We start from the raw sequence: 25,001 nt of genomic DNA on the forward strand, positions 1-25,001 counted from the left end.
TTTAAGTATAAAGGAAATAATGTTTTAAATATTTGATCTAACTTTTTATAGCTACTTCAGAGTCTTGGTTCAGCAGTTTGAAGTACAGCTTCAGCAGTACAGGCAGCAGATTGAAGAACTAGAAAATCATCTTGCCACTCAAGCAAACAATTCGCATATAACCCCTCAAGGTAATATCCCTATCATGGCAGATTTTGAGGGCATCATTATGTTTATTGGTGGGTGGTTAAACTTGGATAGTAGACATGCATACAACTCCTAGTGCTTGTCCTAAGTTGCTTTAAGAAAATTTCCTAGAAAGTTTTTGGTAAGTCTAGAAATTTACAACGCTTTTATTGAAAGTCATTGCTGTGGTAACGGGGGTAGAGGGTGGGGAGCCTTTCCAGGTCACTGATGGAAACGGCCTTCTCTCAGGCTTAGTCTACTGTCTTCTGTAGTTGTAGAGGAACATTGATAGAGTCTTTTCTAAAACTAGGACTGAGTAGTAGAAAAACAAAATAAAAATTATTACATATTTGTTTCATAATTTTCTCTTACAGATTTATCAATGGCTATGCAGAAAATTTATCAAACATTTGTAGCTTTAGCTGCACAACTCCAGTCTATTCATGAAAATGTCAAGGTAAGTGTTCATTGTCAGTTCACCATCTGCGTATGTAGATGCCAGTATTTACCTGGTAACATTGCCATGCTTATTCAGGAACAGCTCAAATGATGTGTAAGTAAAAAGGCCAGTACTACTCTAACTCATGATCATACCCAAACACATTCATTAATAAAAACTGAAAAGAAAGAAAAAAGCTTTAAATTAATACCTTGGGAATAATTTCGATATCAATGCCCATTTTCCCTCATTACTATTTTTGATAATTTACAGTGATTGTGTGTTTGTGTGATGCCTGTGTAATCAACATTCAGGTTTCCATCTCTTTCCCAGTATAAATAGCACTATAGAAAACAAACATCCATAGTGGCAAATTCTTTTTTTGCTGACCTAGTCTAATTGTGTTTTATTAATATTTATTTATCATAAAGTTAAAGAAAACTTGCTTAAAATTTCTTCTAAGTGGAGGAAATCCTTTTACCAAATAATATATTTGTTTAAGTAACGTATATTGAATAATGTAAATGAAGTAATTTTTCACTGAGTATTTTGATCTTTACGTAATAATGCTAATTTTAAATTTTATTTATGTACAGGCCAGACAGATGGCCCTCTTTTAATTTAAGTGAAACGTAAAATAAAGTACACTTTTCTTATTTGCAGCTAATTAAACAAATATAAGTTTTTAGTTGCCTATACTACAGAAAAACCTTGAAAATTCAAAGAAACTAAACCTGAATCTAAGTAAATTATATGAACATTTCATTGAGTATGATCATATCTGCTTGCTTTGTGATAATGGAGTTTTTTTTAAAGTTAACTTTTAAAATGGGTCATTTTTAAGTTTTTAGCACTTGTGAACAGATTGGAAACAAAAGCATTTTTAATTTAAATTTAATTTCTGAATGAAGGTTATAAGATTCTTTAAAATCTCATCACTATAACAAATGTTGCTTTAAGATTTTATTATTTATTTATCTATCTATCTATCTATCTATCTATCTATCTATCTATTTATTTATTTTTTGGTTTTTCGAGACAGGGTTTCTCTGTGGCTTTGGAGCCTGTCCTGGAACTCCCTTTGTAGACCAGGCTGGCCTCAAACTCACAGAGATCCGCCTGCCTCTGCCTCCCGAGTGCTGGGATCAAAGGCGTGCGCCACCACTGCCCGGCTTCGCCCGGCGATTTTAAACTGATAAAAATGATTTTGTGTTGAGGTATGTGATGATATTAAAATTAGTTTATCATGAATGTTTCTAAAACAAACAAAATAGTAGAACACTGTACAATGGGTGCCTAGGTTCCTCTGCTTCCCCTCAGCTATCACCAGAACCTGAGTGTTTGATAATTATGCCACTCTCAGAGCTTTTACTTCTTTGATTATTTTAAATTTTTTTTAGAAGTTACTTTTATGTGAATGAGTGTTTGCGTGCATATGTGTGCACCATGTCTGTGCCTTGTGCCTATGGAGACTGGAAGAGGGCATTACCTCCCCCTCCCCCGGAACTGGAGTTATAAATGGTTGTGAGCTAATAAGTTGCACAAGTCAGCCTTGAGCTCCCTCTACATCCCAGGCAAGCCTTTAGTTAGCTATATCCTGCTTATCCTCTAGAGTATCTGGGATTATAGACCTTTGACACCAGACCTCGTCACAAAATTGTCTGCAATGGACTTCCTCCCCTCTGGTTTGAAAAATAACCTTTTTAGTAATGAGACCAGAAAATGGCTGATATTGCCATAAATAGATATTTGAATAGCATGTTGTGTTTAATCTGTTTTCTATTTGAGTCAGTGTCTTGTATATCGCTAAATAGGCCTGGAGCTCCTGTTGCAGCTCCCCTAGTTGTTTCCAAGAACTAAAGATTTTACTCTGATCAGATTCGTTATGTGTCTTAGGGTTTCTATTGGGGTGATAAACACCATGACCAAAAGCAGCTTGGGGAGGAAAGGATTGATTTCCTCTTATAAATTTCTGGTCACACTCATTACTTAGGAAAGTCAGGATAAGAACTGAAGCAGAAGCCATACAGGAGTCTTGCTTACCAGCTTGCTTCTTATTGCTCGCTCATACAACTCGGGATCACCTGGCCCGGGTTAGCACCACTCATAAAGGTCCTCTCACATCAATAACTAATTAAGAAAATACTTGATAGACTTGGCAATAAGTCAGTTTTCTGAAGGCATGCTCTAATTTGAGAGTCCGTCTTTCCAAGTGAGTCTAGCTTGTGTCTTGATAGTTAACAACTATCTAGGAAAGTATGCTACCATTTATCTTCAGCTGAAGTAGTAAGTGAGCTAAACATAGAAGCTCTAGATTTGTTCATCTTTGCAAATCTCACAAGAAATTGTCCTGCACACCCCAGTGACATTAACAAAGTGGGAAGTTTGAGAATTCATCATATAAACCGTGACTGCTGTTAGGTATGTGGTTGGTCGCCCCCCCACCACATGTTTTTGTAGTCTTAGGCCATTATTTCTCATTGGAAGTTGTACTATATGTGGGAATGTATATGAAACGCAGGGAAAGTAAGAATGGATTTGAAGACAGTAATGAGATTGTTTCCTTCACCTGCTGCTAATGCCACATTTCTTAATATTCAGTTCTTAGCAGGTCCACTTTGGTCCTTTATAACAGTAGTGAAGCTTGGAACTGGAGAATTAAAAATGGACAGCCACACAAAGGGATGATAATAATTTTAAGTTCTATAAGTAATCGTAAAATTTTAAGTGTGTTTCTGGTAGTGGTAAAGAGCTTAATGTTTAAGAACGGTAAGAAATATGAAAACTCTATCTCTCTTTAGATCTATATAATTAAGTTACATCTGTAATAAAAATGTTTAATAATTAATGTGAAATAGGGTTAATGGCTTTAATGGGGCTTTATATTGCATTGGGTAACTTGGTAATTTTTTTACCCTGGAGTTGTAAAACTCAAATCTTAGGGGTGAGAAGGAAGACTTAGGTATAAAGGCTTACATCTCCATTGTGTAATAATCGATTAGAATTAACAAAGTTGAAGCTCTGCTTAGACCCTCAGCCTTTCTGTGCTAAAGGTATAAAATCTTGCTTTATCATGTGGTTCCCACTCATTTAAAAATGTTTACTTAACTGGTATATATTTAGTACTTCCATCTAAAAGTTATAAAAAAAAAACTGGTTGCTTAAGGGGAAAGTTAGGGGATAAACTATAGTATCTATTTAAATATTCTGCTTGCCTATAATTTTAGCCTATGAAGCCATAATATTTTAGGTGGAATATTATAAAGATTTGTGACAGCAGTAACAAGCATTGTTCACAGTAGTGCTAGCGCTCTCAAGCCCCACCCTTGTCTTGTCAGTGTCAGTGGGTCAGTTAATAGTTCTATTTGTAGCTCACCTGTCTAATATGGCCATTGCCTTGGACTTTTGACAGCTTATTTCATATGAATACATATTCTCAACCTAGAACCTAAATTTTTTTCCCTCCCTCCACTCCTTTGTTTTTTTTTGTTTTTTTTTTTTTTTTAGGTGCTTAAAGAACAGTACCTTAGCTACAGAAAAATGTTTTTGGGTGATGCAGTAGATGTGTTTGAAGCCAGGAGAACAGAAGCTAAGAAGTGGCAGAATGCACCCAGAGTTACTACTGGACCTACTCCTTTCAGCACCATGCCAAATGCAGCAGCCGTTGCCATGGCTGCAACACTTACACAGCAGCAACAGCCTGCTACAGGTCTGAACACATTCAAGTTATAGCTTCTTACTGTTCAAATGCAGAGAACATTATGTGCATTTTTATAAGTCTTCCTTTTGTGTGAGCACTGACAAAATTTCTATCAATAGTTGTTCTAATACAAATCTAAAAATTGTGGTAGACACAATTATAAACACACCTGAAACAAAAGACAGGGTAGTCTAGCAATAATTATACATCAGATGTTGAATATTGTGAATTTAGTTACTGTTATTTGCTGTATTGCTATAGATGCCCTTTAGAACATAGTGTTTCACTGCTGAGTTACATTTAAGAAAAGCATTAGATTCTCAAGTTGTGATTGTATCCTTTATTGGTTTAAACTCAGAGGTAATCCCACCCATACGCTGTGTTTTTAATGATAATAATAGATGGTGCATTCTTATACTCATACGTATTGATCGCAGAGGACTTGTATTCTGGGTACAGTATCTTTCTGTTGACTGTGCTGTATTGGAGGTCAGTAGGTTCATTTGGATGTTATTTGACTTGAAACAAAATAACAGGTTCTCTATAGGAGTCCAAACCAGAGTTGAAGAAGATGCATGCTAGGGTTTTTATAACTCCAGCATGGACTGAACAGTAGCAAGATTAGGAAGAAGGTTTGAGATGGATTGTACATTATGTAGACCTTAGTGGTTGAACACCATTTGTAGTGTTTATGAGGTGTGATTCCTTGGTGATTCATTTGGAATTTTGGAAGTTGCTTAGTTGCCTTATTCTTGGTAGTTTTTGTTTTGTTTTTTTAATTAGGTTTCATGTTTGACATAGAAAATGCAGTCTTAATAGTTTAACTTTTTTCCCTTGGTCATTTACAGATTTTTGAGTGAGGCTTACTTATTCTGTAGTATATGTCTTTCTGACAAATTCTGTATAATCCAGTAAATTGCAATATTAAAAAGTGAAAACCAAACAAAATCCATGTTTGGGTTACATTCAGGCCACCTATACTAAAGAAGCATGCTCTAGTTACTGTCTTCATATTTGAATGACAGCATTGACCCTCCATCAGTAAAGAGTTGTTGATGGACTTAGGCCAAACCCTCCACATTCCATCCCTGCATCTGTGCAAATGGTGGGTCCCATGAGCACTATCTAGTAGCTCTCTAGCTAGCTGGAGTATAGACTTATGTGGACAGATTGTGGGGAGTCTTTGCTCTATAGTAGGATTTTTCATTTTCACTATTTAAACAGCTAATAAGTCACAATTAGTCCTAAGATAGGTCAGAGAATTGTGATCTGGATAAGTGTTAATAAATTATAGTTTATTTTCAAGAGAATAAACAAAGCTTGAGAAAAGTGAACTGTCCAAACTCTTGTGCTTCAAGTTAATCTCTTCTGTGGTAAATAGCTAAATATGAAGCAAAATCACTTGTCAGAGTGCTTTGTTTTTTCTTTTCTTTTTTTTTTTTTTTAATAGACTAGAGTTTCTCTGTGAAACACTGGCTAACCTAAAACCAGAGATCTGTCTGCCTCTTTCTCCAGAGTGCACAGATTAAAGTCATGTGCCACCATGCCTGGCTTTTTTTTTTTTAATCGTGTAGACTATAATCTCGATGTTTGTAGGGTGCAGGCATGAAGACAAATGCTTATTCTATAAATGAATGTCTCCTATGAGGTAGGTTTGTGGAATGCAAAGGTAGTCAGTGCAAGAAAGGCCTTGGCTTTGTGTCATTTAAAGAATATTTGTTTAACCTTGCAGGAATTATTGGGAGCTTTTGCTCATGCGCTTTAATTTTGCCTGTACTTTGACCAGGCTTTGCCCTCCCCACACCCCACATCCTCCTACCAGGGGCAATAACTGCTTTTAGTGTGTCCTTGTAGTTTTTAGGGTGTATATAAGACTTTCTAATTAGGTAGAAGGAATTGGAATTTATCAACCTCAGAAATATTACAGTATGTACTTTGGAGTTGTATCAAGTTGTTAAACTATTGATAAACAACAGTGCTTACAATGATACCTTCTGTTTCTTTCCCTTTTTTATTTTTTCCCTAAAAGCTTCTCCCAGGTTCTGTAGTCACTGTATAACCCTCCCATTACAAATGCTTGTTTAGTTCTTCTTAGGACGCTGGATTGTGGCGGTTAGGAGTTTTGTTAGGTCCATGGTGTTATCAACTGCATCCCATTTAGTAAAGCCCTGTTATGTTTTGTTTTGTATCCAGGCTGTGCAGTACTTTTCATGAAATCCTTCTAAGTCCCAGTTTAAAACAACTTGCATAATGTTTTTATACATAATCGTTACTATATAGATGTATTAAAGTATTTGCTTCATTTACATATGGATTCTTGATTTAATTGGTGTGAACAGGGACACAAAGACGATAGCTTTTCTTAGATTGTTGCCTCTTTTTGAAGGTAGCTTTTTTTTTTTCTCTCTCTAGAAGGTCGAAAGGTGGACTTAATTTTAAATGACTTGCTGGGTTTTGTTTTGTGTGTTTTTTTTTTTGTTGTTGTTGTTTGTTTGTTTGGTGGTGGTTCTGGGATTGAACCCAGGACCTTATATATGCTAATAAACACATACTCTACTACTGAACTCCTCCCCAACCCTTCATTCTTTTTTAATGAAAACAAATATACATTTGGGCTTAGGCATGTTCAATTTGTGGCTGTTTGCTATGAAGGCTGAGTTCATAAAAACCCGATCAGCTATTCATGCATAAGATAAGCATCGATGCATGAACAAGTTCATGTACACTTGCCCACAAATGCTCCTCAAACCTCCCAAAAAACTTAGTAGATTTTATATTGGGATTTTCAATATGAACTTGATTTAGGATAGATTTTTTTCAGTGTATTGAGGTTGAATTTTGTTGTTGTGTTTTCACACTTAAATGTTGTTGATGTTTACATAAGACTTTTCTCGTGTGACTTAGCTGCTGCTTTTACGGAGAGCTGAGGTGTTTGTGAGGAATTCCTGCTTTCTGACTCTAGGTGAAGGTTTGGACATTTAAGGTGTAGAGTTAAATCAGAAATGTTCATCTTAGTTTCTTATGGATTTGTGATTTGTTGTTTTAGTAACCAAAGGAACATTCCCCATTAGAAGTAACAAGAATAAATTTTTCTTACCAGGGGAAGACATTTTTGTTATTTTAAAAGGTAACTTATGAACAATGTTGGTAGTTACACTAGACATTTTTTGTGACTATGGAAAATTATAAGAAATTCTAGCACTTTAGCTATAAATGGAAGTTTTACATTAAATAAGGTAATATTTATTCTAGAAAATACGGATTACAGTGCAAACCTGATTTTGTTGTGTGACTTTATCATGGAAACTTTTGTAAAATGTTTCTTTACATGGAAATTTCACTCTAGGCAATCATTGGTTTATATTTATTGATTTGATTTCACTTGTGAAACTAAGAGCCTCTCATTGAATGACTGTTCAGATTTCAAAGTGACTTGAATTGTTTACATAGCTTCTACCTGAAGGATTTAGAATCTGTTTTCTGATAGTGAAACTAATATATATATATATTATGGCCAGAGTATCATATGTTAACACTTTGGCGTGGGAGATAAGTCATCATAAGCTTTTACTACTTAAAATGTTATACATTTGCCTACTAGTTTTATAAATGATGTTGCCTTCAGAATTTGTGTGAAGGTAGAAACTCAAACTATCTCGCATCTATTGTGCAATGGGAGTCTGTCACTGTTAGATGCGTTCTGTGTCCTTATATGATGATTGCAGAAACTGTTTTGTTGCTCTTAAAAATGGACCCACACATAACAAAACCATGGATTTGGGTGACTCCCCATTTGTAAGGCTGAGGACTGTGGTGGGCATTGGGCTTTAGCGTCTTCACCAGCAGTGCCTCCTGCTAAAATGTGACAGTCTCCCAATGTTAAAGAAACTGGACATGTGCTCTCTCTGTTATTTTTGTTAGATGTAGAAAGTAATAAGCAAATTTTTTTTTCCCTGTTGTAACATTTTACAAAAGAGTTGCTAGTCAGGTCTTTATTCTTAAATTAATCTCAAACTGGATGTAAAAACTTAAAAATTTTTTAATTTATTTTTTTAATAGTAGTGTAAGAACTCTGGCTGCTATTTAGTTATTCTGTTTTCTGGATAGAAGCTATTTGAAAGTCCAGTTTCTGTCCCAGGGTAGCAAAATGTACTTCCTCATTTTGTTGTTTTGTGCTTTCTAACTTTACACTACCTTTTGAATATACAAACCTCATTCTTCATTGAACAGCGTGAAGACTTTGATTTTTTTGAAGTTAAATTTGAAGATGCATATGTCTTTGGCATTCCCTTGCCTCTGAGATGTACTAACCAATGAGTGCAGAGGCCAGAGCTAAGACTGTACTGTGAGACTTACTGAGGAGTTTCCATAAATCAGTATCAAATAACAGTCCTTAAATTTTTGTATTCTGCTTAGTTGACAAAAAAAAAAAAAAAAAGAAAGTGTAGTTACTGTGAGGGGCCTAGTAATGCTGTTCTTGCCAAACAAACTCAGCCAGAATCCCTAAAGTGGCAGTGTGAAGAGGATGACACATGGCTCTGAGTGCATTTTCATGAAGTCTTGAATGTATCGGGTCTATCAAGGTACACACGTGCCTTTGTGAATATTCATTCTGGATCTCACGAATCAGGCAATGAGTGGTGGAATGTAGCAGAGCTGGAGGATAGAACTCAATAACCTTGTGAACAAGTTGGAATTGTCATGTTACTGTGTAATTGGTTTGCTTTTAAAATGAACAATAAATTAAATAAAATAAAACATTGTCTTGTTTTTTATCTATTATATATACCATTTCTATACTATAAGAAGTCATGCCTAATTTTTTGGGTACTTTATGAAGTAACATGATAGTTTTGCTATGTTAGTGTCAGTCTCTTGATTATTGGGACATGACTCTAATACTGGGAGCTTGTTTTTTTTTAAAAGAAAAGTGAAATCTTACTTATTACACCAAATAGTTCTATCAGAAAACAAATAGAACTAAAACAGTTCTAGAAATAAAAAAACTATAATTTGTGATGCATTAAATATTTCAGACTATTAGTACATTAAACATTTGAACATTTTTCATTGTGGTAAGCCTCTTAACTGTGTAGCTATACGCAGATTAATTAAAAATTCTTTTTCAGATAAAACATTTGGGATAGATAAGCTAGGTCAGAAAGGAATCTTGAGATCAAAGTTTTAACATGGAATTTGTTTAAAAAGTAATCAATGTTCAGTTTTAAAATAATCTCATATAGGAACTTTAATCTTGAAAGAGTAAGGCAAATTTGTTTTCCCCCCCGTTTTTTTTTCATACCAGGGCCACAGCCATCTCTGGGAGTTAGTTTTGGAACGCCATTCGGCTCAGGTATTGGCACTGGCTTGCAATCAAGTGGCTTAGGTTCTTCAAACCTTGGAGGTACACTTTCCCTTTTCTCCTATTTCATTGAGCGATGACATTTGAACTGCTGGTAGCTATAACACATCTCTGAGAGGATCTGCTGCTGCTTGGGAAGTTAAGGCTCCTTCCACCTTGCAAAAAGGATTCTCCAAACATAATCACTGCTTTCTAGCATTAGCTTCAGAGCTTAAAAAATTCTGTCCTCTATGGAAAGTAGATTTAAAAAACAAAACAGAAAACCTAAGTGGCAGGGAGGGTGTTTTTCAATCAGAATGCTGAAATGTGAACTTGAGAATTAGTTTAAATCAAATTAGTTTTAAATATTAGTTCTAATGTAACTTTGAGATCCAATCTACACCTAGATTATATACATACTCCTGATCATTATCTTTTTACCTGATAGTGACCTCTTAAAATGTAATTAATTGTATTGTAAATTAAATAGCTCAGCTTTTGTCATTTCTATGTATGCTAGGCATATTTGACTGTATGCATACATAAGCAATTCAGATTATTCTAATTGTTTCATAAATTAGTAAGATAAGTCTATAAAACATATTAATTATAAGTGCACTCACAATTCTTTGTGCATAATTGGGAATTTATTATATTTTGACAGAAGTATGATATTGTAAAGAAGGTTCCTGTATGAAGGTTTCACTAAAATACAAAGAAAGGCTACATGCTATCACAGTTATTTCATACTATCTGTTCTAATTGAGAATTTTAGAACCACGGCAGGTAGCATAATCTCTTGATTACCATCCACTTTCCATAGTGTTTTTATAAGCAGTGATAGTTCATTTTCAGCTTAACTATTTCAGTAAAGCCATTGCAGAATAGCAAGAGGAATTTGGCTTTCCTGGAGGTACATCTTAGCTGTACAGTGCTTATCCAGCACACGTGAAGGCCTGGTTCCATCCCCAACTGCAAATAGAGAGTGGTGGTGCATCCCTGGAATCCCAGCACTCAGGAGGCAGAGGCAGGAGATCAGAAGGTCATCTGCAGCTACATGGGAAATAACATAAGACTGTAATAAAAATAATTGGAGTTTGTATGGAGAATTTCTGGTGAACTATCTTTGAGTACTTAGAATTTCTTCATGGGCTTTGTATGACAAAAATGTTTTAAGAGGGAAGACAGTTTTGTTAGTGTTAATATGGAGAGTAACATGGCAAAATTGACTGTAACACATAGAATGAGGTAGCTAACTGTCCTGTACTTAGTAATGAGTGGAGAGCACATACCTTGGAATATTGTAGTATTTACATTGTTGTGCAAGTCACGCTTGCTTATGAATTTAGTCAGCCTTTTTATTTTTCCAAAATGAAGTAATGTTTTAGCTAGGTATATTTTTAACAGTCTAGTCATTTCAGTGGTCAGAATACCAATATGATCTTGACTTAGTAGCCTCGTTTTTAAAAATTGCTGCTAGGTCATGCACTAGTCTGGATAAAGTAGTGTTTTATTCAGAATTAATCTTCTCAAGAAGTCTTAGGTAAGGGAGTAGGTCGCAGACTTGCTGAGTCGTGTGTGAACACCATTGACTTGACCTGTGGTAGTGGTTGGTTTTCTTGAGTGCCCTGTGAACTGTGTTTTATGCGCACTGTGTATCTCTCTGTTACCTTCCACTAGGATTTGGAGCTAGCTCTGGTTTCGGATGCGGCACCACAGGGGCCTCCACATTTGGATTTGGAACAACAGATAAACCCTCAGGAAGTCTTAGTGCAGGTTTGTGTGCTTCTGCCTGAATTCCAGGCAGGCTAAAAAGTACAAATCATTTTACTAAAGATTACACACGTTCTTATTCCCAGTAACCCCTGAAGATCCCCAATTTACTTTCTACTCTGGGAAGCATGTTCAACTGACAACTGACTAAATTGTGTAGCCTTACTTTTTTGTTGTATGTAACAAGACCTCTAAACAGTTAACTAGAGAGTCATTTGAATCCTAGTGAGTGACTTTATGGTTAAGGCTTCTTTCCTCCCTAGTAACCCAGTAGTTATAGTTGGTGCTTTGTTTTTCCATGCTGGAGAACTTTTTTTTTTGTACTGGGGGTGGACATTATGGTTTTACCCATGATAAGCAAGGAGTATACCACTGAGCTATTTCTCCAGCCTAGTTTTACCTTTCACCTTGAACCACAGTCTCACTGAGTTGTTCAGGCTGCTCCTGCCTCAGCCTCCTGAGTAGCTGATACAGTATTCCTGTACCACCAGGCAGCCCAACTAGGAGATGCATCTTAGTCCAAGCAGGTCATCTTTGGTTGTTAGTACCTCTGATTTTAAGGTATAGTGTAGTTTATGAATAATGGCTAACTTGGTTCTTTGTTCATTTTAAATAGGTTTAATCTACTCCTAGTAGAAAACTCAAAATTATGTTTGCCTTTCTATTCACTTTATATTTGTAAATATTACTTGTTTTGATATGTAATGTGTAGGGATAAGTAGCATGTCTAAAATAATGATGTAACTGTTAAAAATGTGCTCAAATTTAGGAAATTCCACTTATAAGAAGTGTTTAAAATCAGCACTGCCAATGGAGTAAGATTTGTAATCATTGGTATCAGGACTAGAATCTAAATACTACATCGGACAACCAGGCAGTCAAAACACTTGCTCTTCATTGTAAAGGCTCTTATAATATACACTGTTGCCTTCTCTTGAACATTGAGGTGGGTTGAGGCTTTGCTGAAAGGGCTTGGAATCCGAGGGCAGGTCCAGGTGCCGTGAAGGCCTTTTCTAAAATGTTTTTGGTGAGCGTGAGTAGGAAGGTACTAACAATGTGTATATAATGATGTAAGGTAATTTTATACACACAGCACATAAAATGTTAGCATACAGACAAGGAAGTTTCTGGCAGCTTTAATTTCCCTGCAGATTTCAGTTATCTGTGCTAGCTTGCTTTCTTGGCCTGTATCACTGGACTTCTATCTCAAGATGCTCTTTAAAAGTAATCTAAATTACTTTTCTGTGAAGTTCCATGTTAGAAATTCAAGGGCTGTAGACATTTTCTACTCTTAAAAATTGTATATTCTCAGGTAGAAATTTCCACTCATCCTTGTGTTTTATAGTTGTTTTTGTGATTTAACTTCTCATTTGAATATTTTCTTCCTTGAACATAAGGCTTTGGCAGCTCAAGTACGTCTGGGTTTAACTTCAGCAATCCTGGCATCACGGCATCAGCTGGTTTGACATTTGGGGTGTCCAATCCTGCCTCTGCGGGGTTTGGAACAGGAGGACAACTCCTTCAGTTGAAGAGACCTCCAGCTGGAAACAAAAGAGGAAAGAGATAAACATACGGGTCGATGTGTTGGGAATGCTTAGCAGGCGCCGCTCATTCTATGATTCTATTTTTCTAATGATGTAGTAATTGAACTGCATCTCGGGAGATTTATAAAGTTTTGATATTCTTACTCTGGAAATTGAACTTTGTTTACCTTACCAACATCTTTCTTGTGAATTCAAAATCCAGTTGCAGTTTTGTTGCTATTATTTTTGACTCTATGTAAGAAATATTGTGAAATTACTGATTGATAGCAGTTAAAAAAAACATCAACCTATGATTTATTCTAGTGTTAATAGCAATGCTTTTGTGGCTAAGGTTTATGCTGTGAATACATGCACATTGATTTCTTACACAGATTGTATGAACTCCAGGGCTTTTGTTAGAAGTAGTTTGTTCCTTGACAAGGCCTTTAGAACTGTGCTGCAGGGCATTTTGTGGATATGTATGTAATTATATATAGCATAATGCACACAACGTGTGTGCACATGAAATATATATTTACACACCTACAACTCTTGCCTCAAACTGTTCTCCTTTTCTAGTGTACTGAGTTACTCATTTTATGCTTTAGATCCTCAGTGCTTATCGGAGGAGCTAGGGGTACCTTGTCATTTCATTTGTTTACTAGAAGTGATAATTGGCATAAATATTTAATCCATTCAACTTTATTTATATTTTGACCCTTAGTAGTTACTCCAACTGAGGAACGCTCTAAGGTTCATCAAACAGATTTTAGAAACCTTTATTATCCTATATATTCTCATTGTACTACTATGGAATCTTTTATCATAGATGAGATGGACTTTAAGGAGTGTATGTGAAGTCCAGACTCATGCTCTGGGGCAAAGAGCTATTAAGCCAAATTGAATCTATGCAGGTAAAGGATGCAATGTTAACTGAGTGAGAACTTGTTTAGCTGTTCCAATACAGAATTCCTTTTTATAGGTCTATTGAGAAACCAAATGAGGTGGCTTCTCAGCCTCTTAATATCTTAAGTGCTTAATTTGGACTAGAGAAACTGCATTTTAGGATAAGTCATTGTAGCAACCGTAAACTTCCTGGTTTCAAAAGTGGGTAGAGTTCCAGGGAATGCCACAGAAGTATGTTAGGTTGTGTCTGTGTGACCTCTGTCTGTGCCACCATCTGGTGTTGAGTGAGTGGAGAACATCGTAGAGGGCATTGCTATAGGACCATGTCAGCATGAAATGTTGCTCGATAGTTTCCAGGTGTAAGGAAAACATGGAATTGCACAAAAATAGGCTAATTTTTTATGTAGAACGTTTCATACATAATGTTCATCAGTGAATATTTTCAGAATCATTTTTCACCGAGGCACCTTTTTTCTAAAATAGGTGTGGTGTATATAGATACATATATACACATATATTTTTAGTATAATGTTAGTTGGGTTTGAAGTATTGTTGGTCTGTTTTATTTATCTGCATATAACTGATTGGCATTCCTGAATTCAATATTTGCATCTTGATGTATTAACATAAGGAGAACTATCTGTCTCTGAGTACTAAACTTGTTTTTATTTGTATATTTTTGTAATTCTGCAATCCTCAGTCTAGATTACAGGGGAGGATAAGAAAAAGGTGTACTTTGACATTTTAAATTACTGTCAGTTACATATACCATTACAAAAATAATACTGCTTTGTTGTTTTTTAAGGACATTGTAATGTGTGCTGCAAATACCTGAATATTTATATTTCTCTTTTTTCTTTATATACATTTTCATATGTTGAACCACTGGAGACTTGTAATGTTCATTTGTGGTAGGGGTCAGTGTTGTCCTGGTCTCCTTTGTCTTCACCGTGTCCAGAGCCTGTTATGGAAACAATAAAATGTGTTAGTTGCTTTCAATCCTTGTAGGTCTCAGCAGTTGTACATATATAATTTTGTTATTGCTTCTTTATTCTCTCTCTCTCTCTGTCATTTCTTGAGACAGAGTTTCTCTGTGTAACCGCTGTGGCTGTGCTGGAACTTGCTCATGTAGACCAAGCTGGCCTCACTTCCTTATTCTCTTTGGTTGACTTTTAGTGTTTCCTACACTAGTAAGTTATAGTCTTGCTTTCTTCTTTCGTTTTTAACAATTTAAAGAAAATGGAGTACATTCTGTCTGGGCAGATGGCCCAGTTTAATGTGCTTGGCAAGTGAGCGCTGTGTGTGTGTGTGCGCGCGTGTGTGTGCGTGTGCGTGTGTGTGTGTGTGTGTGTGTGTGTGTGTGTGATGGCTCGCCTGATTTCAGCCACGTGAGCTGGTTAGGGAGACTAGCCACACCAGCAAGCTCTGGGTTTGACCAAGAGACCCTGCCTCAATGAATAAGGTAGAAAAGCATTCAAGAATGAGTTCTAGCTTCAACCTAAGTGTACTCCCCCTCCCCATAAATATAAATGGTAAGAGGGAAAAGGAGGATAGTAGGTTCTTTGTCATTTGGTGTTGTCTTCTAAAAAATATCATTACACATTATAATTAGGCAGGTGGACATGGGAGTAAAAAGCTAAGGCTCCTTCAGTCAGCCTCAGTCTTACCTGACCAAGTGTGCTCTTTAATTGCTTGGGTCTGGCTTGCCACACTGTTCTACAAATACCCTTTCAGTGTGTATGAGTGATCATTCTGCTTTTTTTTCCCTGCGGTATTCTCATTTTATTTTCTCTTAGCTTTTCAATAAGCAGGTTGCTAACAACAAAACTATCCTATGACTTTGATTTCCTCCCCTTTGTGGTATATTAACCCCCTCTTCCCATGTCAGTTGACGGAGATTGCCATTTGTACACTTTCCCTCTCCTCCCTACCCCAATGGCTATTCTCTGTTGTTGGTCAGTTGGGTTCAGTTCTGTAGTTGTGGTGAGTATCCTTGCACATGGCATGGTAGGAAGCCCCAAGAAGTTAACAGGAAATGCCTGCAGCTGGTCAGCGCTTTGTGGTATCTCACTATCCTTTGTCGCTAGATTCCTTGCCCCTGCACTACAAATGGCTTGTGGTTAATTCTGCTGCTTGCTTATGGGGCAGTTGAGCAGTCTCTATTAAACAAGCACAGTATAACCAATCAAAATACCTATCCCTCTGAGTTGCTCTGGCTGTGGATAAGGGATCAGAGCAGGTTAAAGGCTCTCTCTCTGTTCAGCTGGATGGCCTTTAGCCTGTAGACTGTTGTCTGTTGGGCTGTTGTATACATACAAGTAAAACTGCTTCTGGCTCTCAGCTTGGGGTTTTCATCCTTTGGTTTCCTGTGGCATTTCTGATGAATTGACCAGGAAGTGGTTTCACTTCTTTTTTCCTCCTCCACCCCCTCTTCCCCGGTGTGTGGGGGGCTGTGTTTTCAGGGCTTTGGGAGTGGCTACTTGCCTGGCACCAATGGGCCATTTACTCTGTAAGATCTTGATTGGCTTTTCTTATTGACTTTTCTGGGGAACTGGGACAAAGCTGAATGTGCAGCTGAATCCAGACCCATGAACCAGGTCAGATCTCATCATATTGGTAAGAACTCAGTTCGTATGGTTTTGGTTCTAGTTAGCTCACTCCATTGAGTGGGAGAGAACAGGAGTCTAAGAGTCCTAGAGCTGTCTGTGTAACCTGGTTACAAACAACAGGACAACAGCTCTGCACTGACTTCTGAGCATCGGGCAAGGGGTGGGAGTGGAGTGAGTGTATTCTAACTGTGGACAAAGGGTGGAGAATCCTGTATATTTGAAGAACTGAGAAAGAGCTGAGTGTCGTCTACTGGGTGGCCAACAGTAAGCCTACACCTGTAGATTGTATCACAAACAATTTCCAAAAGGGGTATTCAGGGTTTGCAGTGAATGTGAAACTCCCAAAAACTTGGGCTTTTTGTGAAACATACTGGCTGAATTTGGAGGTGGGACAGCCCCATGATAAAGAGATAGTAAGGTGTTTAAGACAGGAGATTGAGAGCACCCCGGCCACAGGACACTGCACTCTCAGTATGTGCTGCCTAAAAGCCTGCTTGGAAAAGAACTGTAAAACATGGTGGTAGGATAATAGTCTTCTTAATATAGATCAGAGCATAAGCCTGCCATGAAACCTCTTTGAGCTGGGGAGTCAGGAGAAGTCCTTCTACCATATATACAGTTGTACCCCTCTCGCTGCCATCACTGATGCCATCCCCACCTGTGGGAATGGAGCCCTGATACTCCAGCCCTGCCAGTGCCAGCATCATGACGAGCACTCTTCAGCAGAACCATCATTTCTAACTCCCCTCCTTGGGAACAACCATTCCTTCCGAGACCCCTGGAACCACTGGATATAACTTCCTATACGCCAGTGGGAAAGAGTAGAGAAAGCCAAATCCCAGCCTATTGGACATGATAGATGATGCCCTGGATGCTCTGCAGGTACCATTCTGAGAGATTTGAACAAATAAGAACAGGTCCTAGGAGACAGTGTACCAACCTTTCTGCCACTGACTTCTTAAACTGGAAAAATCACACCCCTCACAAAAAAGGCCCAGCCTTGACTCAGTGCATCTCTTATCCAAACCCAAGTTGGTATCACATGGACAGATTGCTTACCACTACTCCTAAGCATGCTTAGCCCCAAATGATGACATCCAAGGCCTGCTTCCTCAGGAGGTCCCATTGGGACCCCATTGATGGGGGTGGGGTGGGATTGGAGAGGTTCAGGTGATACACTGGAGATGCTTTTAATCTGAAACAAAAGAGGTAGAAAGGCAATAAACATGGGGGGGGATCTGAGAAGTGCTTTGGGGACCTGTGGAGAGCCTCTGAAGCACCCCACACTCCATTTGACTTAATAGCAGCTAAGAAAGTTGCTTTCTTGGAAGGATAACAAAGTCAATGCAACCTGGGTTGGCAAGGCTTAGAGACATCAGATGCAAGTTGCAGAAACTTGGGGAGGTTTTGAATGGGTGCCTTAGAAAGTTTCTGAGACTAGGAAGCCAAATGTGAGGCCGATCAAAGCTTAAAAAGAAAAGTAAATGTGCTGTTGTTGCCCTGGTAGAACATTCAGGGCACGCATGGGGCAGTGGTCACCAAACTGGAACTGAGGCCAATAGGGAGGATGGCAGGACCACCTTGATCGGAGGTGGAATCGGTTCAGCCAGTGCATATTGCCATAGAAAAACTATTGGAAAAATGAATACCCATGCAAAGCAGAGAATGCCTGCTCAGGTCCCAGGCAAGGAGAGCCTGGATGGTAGCAGCCTAGACTCTGAAAGTCAGAGGACCCAGGAAAATGAGATTATAGGCTTAGCTGATAGAGAAAACTGAGGAAGAGTAGACCAGGTCTATTCCATTGGGCCTGAAAGAACATACAGTCAACTTCTGGAGCTGGACAGTTGACCTTATATGGATGCTGGGACCACCTATTTGTTAGTGACCATGGCCCCATGACTGGCTGTTGGGCGTCTAGGAAACCATGAAGTTATCTGTTACTTTCTGTATCATCCTGATTGTACAGTGCCCCTGCTGGGTCTACCTGGGAAAGCTGCAAGCTCAAATAACCTTTATTTAATTCCCCAGGACCAGGAAACTTAAACACCAGGAAGACCTGAAACAAAAGTGTTGACTCCTACTGTCCACTGAGGAAGGAATGATGACTCTTTGGCCTGACTGAGAAGCCACAACAGGCACCTGAGCTCCCTCTCACATTTCTTGGGTTATGGACTGGGGTCAGCTCACTAGGGCTCTCCTGAAATATTCCTCCAGTTAAGACCAGGGGGATAGCCCTCTCGTCAGAGGCAATATTCCTCTCAAAGAAGCATAAGTTGGGCTTTAAAATGTCTAGAAAAACTCCTGAAATACAGACTCCTTTAGTCCTGTCAAAGAGGTTGGGGGACACCTCTCCTGCCAGGCCAGAAACACAGGACTGATGATCACAGGACTTAGGGGCAGTGAATCACAGTAATGTTTCATCCAACTGTCCCCAGCCCTTACATCGTCCTTGAGTGTCTGATCCTACTGAGGCTGTTCACTTTAGATGGAAAAATCAGCTTCTGGATTCGCACCCCCCCCCCCATCCCAACAGCCTATTTTTGCCTTTCAATGGGAAATTCCTGAAAACAGTGACAAAAGTCAATTAACTTGGACCAGATTGCCCCAGATTTTAAAATTTGCTTACCATTTTTGGCACTGTGCTCATTGACCAGTGTAACTGTAGGCTGCTCCAATATGTAGATGATTTACTGCTGGCCGGAGCCACCAAAGGCTGGAGAAACATAGCACGCTCTATCCTGCTACGGAAAACTGAGTATTAGCGCTAATAAGAAGCCCCTATCTAGCCAGGTTTTCTGACCTTCAATCCCAGGACTTGGGAGGCAGAGGCAGGCAGACCAAATTGAGTCTGAGGATTGTCTGGTTTACATAGCAAGTCCCAGGCCAGCCAGAGAGACATAGAGAGACTGTCTCAAAACAATCCCCATTCCATACACACAAACACACAAATCTGACAAGAAAAGGTTAAATATCTCAGGTTCTAGTCGCAAGGGCAACTCCAGCTTAGTCCTCAAGAAAGCAGGCCATTCGCTCTGTTCAGTTCTGCAGACTCCCGTGTCAGAGGTTTCTTGGAGAGATTTGTCAGGGTTACCAAATTTCTGTGTTCTGGCAGGGGGGTGGGGGACACGTCAACAGCTTTATAAAGGGGCAGAGCAGGGAGAAAGCCTTGCTGTGGAGAAAAAGGCCAATAAAAAGCTTTAGAAGAAATTAGGCTTCTGGTTTCTTGTGTGTAAACATGCTGTCAGATGTGGGGTCTCTGCCTTCCCCCATAGCTTATCTTCATAGACTGTTAGGGCTGTGACTTTGTGCCGGCCGCCCTGCCTATGTGCATCCATGCCACAACACTCTTGGTAAGGCCGACAAATTGTGAGGATTTAACTCTTGGCTCCATTTCTTTTCCATATTGGGTTTCATGGTCTAAGTTGATGAGGACAACTGACCGGTTTCTTCCTCAAGAGGGCAGCAGATCTCATTGCAGATGGTTGCTGGGAATTGAACTCAGGACCTTTGGAAGAGCAGGCAGTGCTCTTATACTGACTCACAAATGCCAGGATGGCCAGATAGCAGGGAATGCTGTGTGAAGCCCATGCATTTGCCTACAAGTGGTTCAAAATCTAAACCCTGCAGCATTGCCTGTTGGGCCAGGTTAGCCAAGTCATAACCCCGTTGATGCCGTGATGAGGTATTTTCTGGCAGGCCAGATCTTACAGACATACCTAAAGATCCTGATGTAGCCTGTCTTATTGATGGCAATAATTTTATAGAAGGAGAAGGGTACTCTGATGACCCTCAATTCTTCCACAGAGGCAAAGAGTCTGCCCAAGGGGACCAACACAAAGGTAGACCTCAGCTTCCATAAGAGTGCCACAGGTGGCGGTGGGATGAACGGGAGCAGATGTACAGGTTCGTGTGCTGCACCTTGTTGCTTGTGCTCAGGGCTGTATATAAAGAAAGGGGTTGATCAACTCAGGAAGGAAAGGTATAAAACACAGCAAAGAAATCAGAACTCTTAGAGGATGTGTAGCCCCTAAGCAGAGGGCTGCTGTGCAGTGCTGGGGACATCAGAAGGGAAGTGCTATAACTTCCGGGGGAACTGCAGAGAGGATCAAGAGGTGAAACTACCGGAAGGGCAGGGCTGGCAGGTACTACAGTCCCATTATTTCCCAGCCAGCCAGGGAAATGGCTTAGCTTAAGACTGAAAGTGGGGTGGTGGAAATTTCAAAGATGAGGATCACCATTGCTGAAGCCATTGCCTCTGTATGGGACCTCATGTCAGCTGGACATCTCTGGAAAGTATGTTAGGTTGATACTTATATTCCTGTTTCCCCATGTGGCTTGACGAACTTGTGAACACCCGTGCCTGGAATAACCTGTTGGAGGAACCCTATTTGAGACTCTTTTGACTTTACAGAGCTCCCCCAAGCTAGGGGCAGCAAATGCTTGTTTGTCTTTGTATGTGCATCGTCAGGTTGGTTAGAAAGAAGTCTTTTTTATGCTTATGGGAAGGGCATCTGAAGTAACATGGCTTCTAAGAGAAGTAATTTCTGGGCATGGGATTCCTATTGCTCTAGGGTCAGACATTAGACCAGCATTTGCAGCAGAGGAAGTACAGTTGGTAGCTAGGGGGTTAAAAATCACCAGGAAGCTACACAAATCCTACCATCCATAGAGCTCTTGAGAGGTGGGGTATGTGAACAGTAAAATTACCAATAAGCACACCGGCAAAAGGCTCACTAAACATTGGGACCAGTTGTTGACAGTTGCTTTGTTAAGAATCAGATCCACTACCAAACAGACAGGGTTTTCTGTTTATGAAATCCTTTGTGGGCATCTTCTTGTCAGATGGATACAGGGGAATGTAAAAGGATAGGGCAATATCCCTTTAAGACAGTAGATGCAGGGGCTACGCTCAGCCCTGCTCCCATTCCTCACAAAGCCAGGAAGCCTAACTCCAAACACACACTCCTTTAAGCCAGGAGATGCAGTCTGCATAGAAGAATGGAATGCCCAGGCCTTGGAGCCTTTGTGGAAAAGTCAACTCACTGTTACTTTATCCACTCCCACTGCAGTAAAGGCGGCCAGCGAGACTCCCGGGATTCATCACAGCCAAGAGAATCCAGCCTCCCATAGCTGGGAATGTGCTCTTGATCCAGCGACGCCATGCAAGCTGACCATCCGAAGGAATCTAGTTGCACCACGAAAGGACTTGAAGAGATCAAGAGACACAACTAGACCAGAGAACAGCAGCAGCCCAGCTCCAGCAAGCTGACTGACCCACTCATGCTGGAACCTTGAGGAATCAGCCATCGGTGGGACAGAAGCTGCTGCTCTTTCTACTGGCTCGTGAATGCATTTCCAATACCTCGCTCTTAGCTCTTGCGATCCTCCTGCTTTGGGCGTTAGCTACAGGTGGCTGCCCCAGCGGACTGGTGGCCAGAGGCTCCTGTTAGCCATCTCTTACCTCTTGCACAAGATGCATGGCTGTCTATCTGTTTCTGGTAACTTGGCTCTATGTCACGGTCTCTGAACCATTCTGTGATTCTTGCATGGGGTTACCTGGATTCTGTTCTGTCACACTCATTTTGAATCTCAGGAAAATACCTCAAGAACTTGACTCTGAAGACCAGTGTACCTGTTTTAACCCCCAGTACCCGCCCCCTTTTGTGAGTGGTTAGAAATTCAAAGATGGGACAGAACCCTTTTACAAAAACACAGCCTCTGATCCCTCTGCATCAAAGACAATCTCTTTTGATGTATATGGAATCATAAGACAAGCTCAGTCCATTACAGCAGCTTATGTAGCAGCCTCCAACAAGGACAGTCATACAGTCAATAAAATAATTCCCATATAAACAACCCTAATTTGTGCTGGGTCTAGAACAAGCTAGCTATAAAATTCTCGGGGGCGCCCGGTTCCCCAAAGAAACTGAGGGCAACAGAGTAATGACATATCTTCAGTTGAGTAGTTGGGGTGCCTCCAGGTGGATGTAGCCACACCTTGCTGTGAGTCAGCCTGAATAGCATTTTGACTTTACTGTCTTTGAGCCAGAAAGCCCAGAATCGAGAAAGGTCCTCTGTTTGAAATATACATAGTCAGTTTGAACTCACGGACTTTCCTGTAGGTTGAAGGGTTAATGTCTTGCACTGAGCCTCCGCCCATGCAGCCTTCTTTCTACTGTGAGGGTGTACTATAATGAGATCAGATACCCCACCTAAATACAGGGGTCTGGCTCCTCAAAACTTCAATCACTGGGGAAACTATCACTTCACCTGTGGAAATCTTGGCATGTTTGGGCCAGAGGCTTTAGGATGCTACCACCCAAAGAACTCTGGTGAGTATCTCCTCACTGCTATGAACCCAACTCCCATCCACTGTCACACTGTTCTCGCCTCTGACAGGGACGGGATGATGTGGAGCCCCATGTGGAGTGTGTTGGCTCTTTGGGAGAATAGCATGAACTCCACCAAATTAGCCAGACCTCTGCGTAACGATGGTGCCACATGGCCTTTCTCCTTCCTACTCCCTCTGGAACAGGGAACAGACAGAGGATGCGTGTGCAAGGGCTGGATATTCAGGGAAAGAAAAAGCACTAGCTGTAAAAACTAGTGACAAGTTTTTTTTGTTTGTTTGTTTTTTTTTTTTTTTTTTTTTTTTTTTTGGTTTTTCGAGACAGGGTTTCTCTGTGGTTTTGGAGCCTGTCCTGGAACTAGCTCTTGTAGACCAGGCTGGTCTTGAACTCACAGAGATCCGCCTGCCTCTGCCTCCCGAGTGCTGGGATTAAAGGCGTGCGCCACCACTGCCCGGCTAGTGACCAGTTTTTATGACTCAATATTCTCCGGTCCAGTCACTAGGATAGTAGATAGGTCCCGGAGCTAGCACACTGTCTCTGTATGTTAAACTGCAACATTAGGTCACACACTGTCTTTAGATTTATGATTAATACAACTTAACCCTGCTCTTGAGTTGCTAACTAATCAACAAGACAAGATAGATAGTGCAGTTTATCAAAACCATTTGGACTTGCGTCTGTGGAAAGTTCAGCCTACGCAGAACAGCAGAGCCTGTAGAGGGCATCGCAGATGGGGTGACAAAGCTTGCTCGTCCCCAGTCCAAATCTGAAAGACTTTGGGATCCCTGGGATTTATCGGAAGATGGTTTTGGTGCTTGGGGAATTCAAAAGCCTCTTAGATGCTGTGCCTTTTGATCCTGGTTGGTTGCTTGATTCTGCCCTCTAGTTTCCTTGGCTAAAAACGTCTGTGCTCATAGTAGAAGGCACAATTGAGATAAAAAACTGACACTTATGATAAGGTGGGAATAAAAGCCTATAAGCCAAGACGATGTGTTGTGACCCGAAAAGGGATCTAGCCTCAAAACCGGGGAATGGAGCAGAAGGACCTCCGGAAGCAACAGGCTAACATTCCTGAGATATCTCACTGTGCCTCTTCCTTCCTGCACTATAAATGGCTTGTAAATTCTGCCTATGGGGGAACTGGGCAAACTCTATTAAGCAAGCTCGATAAACCAGTCCAAATCAGAGCAGGTTAAAGGGCTCTGTCCAGCTGGAGGCCTTCAGCCCAATAGACTTGTCTGCTGGGCTGTTGTATTAACACACTAAAACTAAAACTGCTTCTGGCTCTCAGCCTGGGGCTTTCTTCTCTTGGTTTGCTGTCTCTTGTGTCTATGTTTAATGCTTCTTTGCGATTGATTCTCAAAAGAATTTGCTAAATGGCGTATAAAGTTCGTTTTAAAATTAGACTGTCTCCCGCCATTGCCCTGCACATCACTACCGGTGTGTAGCAGTATCCATTTCCTCAGATTCTTTGTAATTCCAATTCTCAGCTGGAAATCAGTAGTTGCCCGGAGTGGAGCTTTTAAATACGCGTGCCCACACATCTTAGCTGTGTACATTCGTGTAATTGCATGCAGCAGCCTTTGCCTTTTTGAACACCAAGTCACCTGGCAGTTTTTCCTTATTGGCTCATAGGATCTCTGTTAATGGGCACTGAGATTTTTTTTTTTTTAATTGCTGTGAGATGTCTGGAGTCAGCTGGGTTCGGAACTGTGTCTTCACACTGTGTGATCTTTTCTAACCCAGACCTCAGCCCTTTCAGCTGAAGGTGAACCTGTTGTGCACGGTGGCTGTATTAAGAAAACGATGTACTGGAAACAGCTCAGGAAGAGCCCTGTCTTTTGTTCATTCTCTTTGCTTTTGTGTGAGGTGTCTGTTCTAGGACACATCGATTTGTGTGTTAATTTTCAGTGACAGTTCCGCTCATTTGTGAACTTTAGCTGTTTACACCCCACCCTCCTTTCTCCTCTGCCTCCTCTCCTATGGAAGCCCTGCTTCCCATCAAGCCCCTCGTTTATTACGGGTGCATGGGGGTTTGCCTGCATGTTTTGTCCATGCACCACATGCATACCTGGTGCTGTAGGAGCCCACAAAGGGGCACCGGATCCCCCAGAACTGGAATTACAGACAGTTGTGAGCCGCCATGTGGGTGCTGGCCGCTGAACCTGTGTCCTCTAGAAGAGCAGCCAGTGCCC

The 25,001-nt window shown here is 40.2% G+C and overlaps 1 protein-coding gene across 1 annotated transcript in view; it reads left to right on the plus strand.

Moving 5' to 3' along the window:
- Positions 1-14,837, plus strand: part of Nup58 (nucleoporin 58) — a 35,060-nt gene extending 20,223 nt beyond the window's left edge. The window contains exons 10-15 of the mRNA XM_005355409.3: positions 52-170; positions 540-622; positions 4,112-4,313; positions 9,610-9,708; positions 11,326-11,421; positions 12,816-14,837. Coding sequence (XP_005355466.1) covers positions 52-170; positions 540-622; positions 4,112-4,313; positions 9,610-9,708; positions 11,326-11,421; positions 12,816-12,985 — 769 coding nt within the window. The 3' untranslated portion in view covers positions 12,986-14,837. The remainder of the gene's footprint in view (positions 1-51; positions 171-539; positions 623-4,111; positions 4,314-9,609; positions 9,709-11,325; positions 11,422-12,815) is intronic.
- The last annotated feature ends 10,164 nt before the right edge of the window (positions 14,838-25,001 follow it).

This window comes from Microtus ochrogaster, chromosome 17, assembly GCF_000317375.1.
Source record: "Microtus ochrogaster isolate Prairie Vole_2 chromosome 17, MicOch1.0, whole genome shotgun sequence".
Lineage (NCBI taxonomy): Eukaryota > Metazoa > Chordata > Mammalia > Rodentia > Cricetidae > Microtus > Microtus ochrogaster.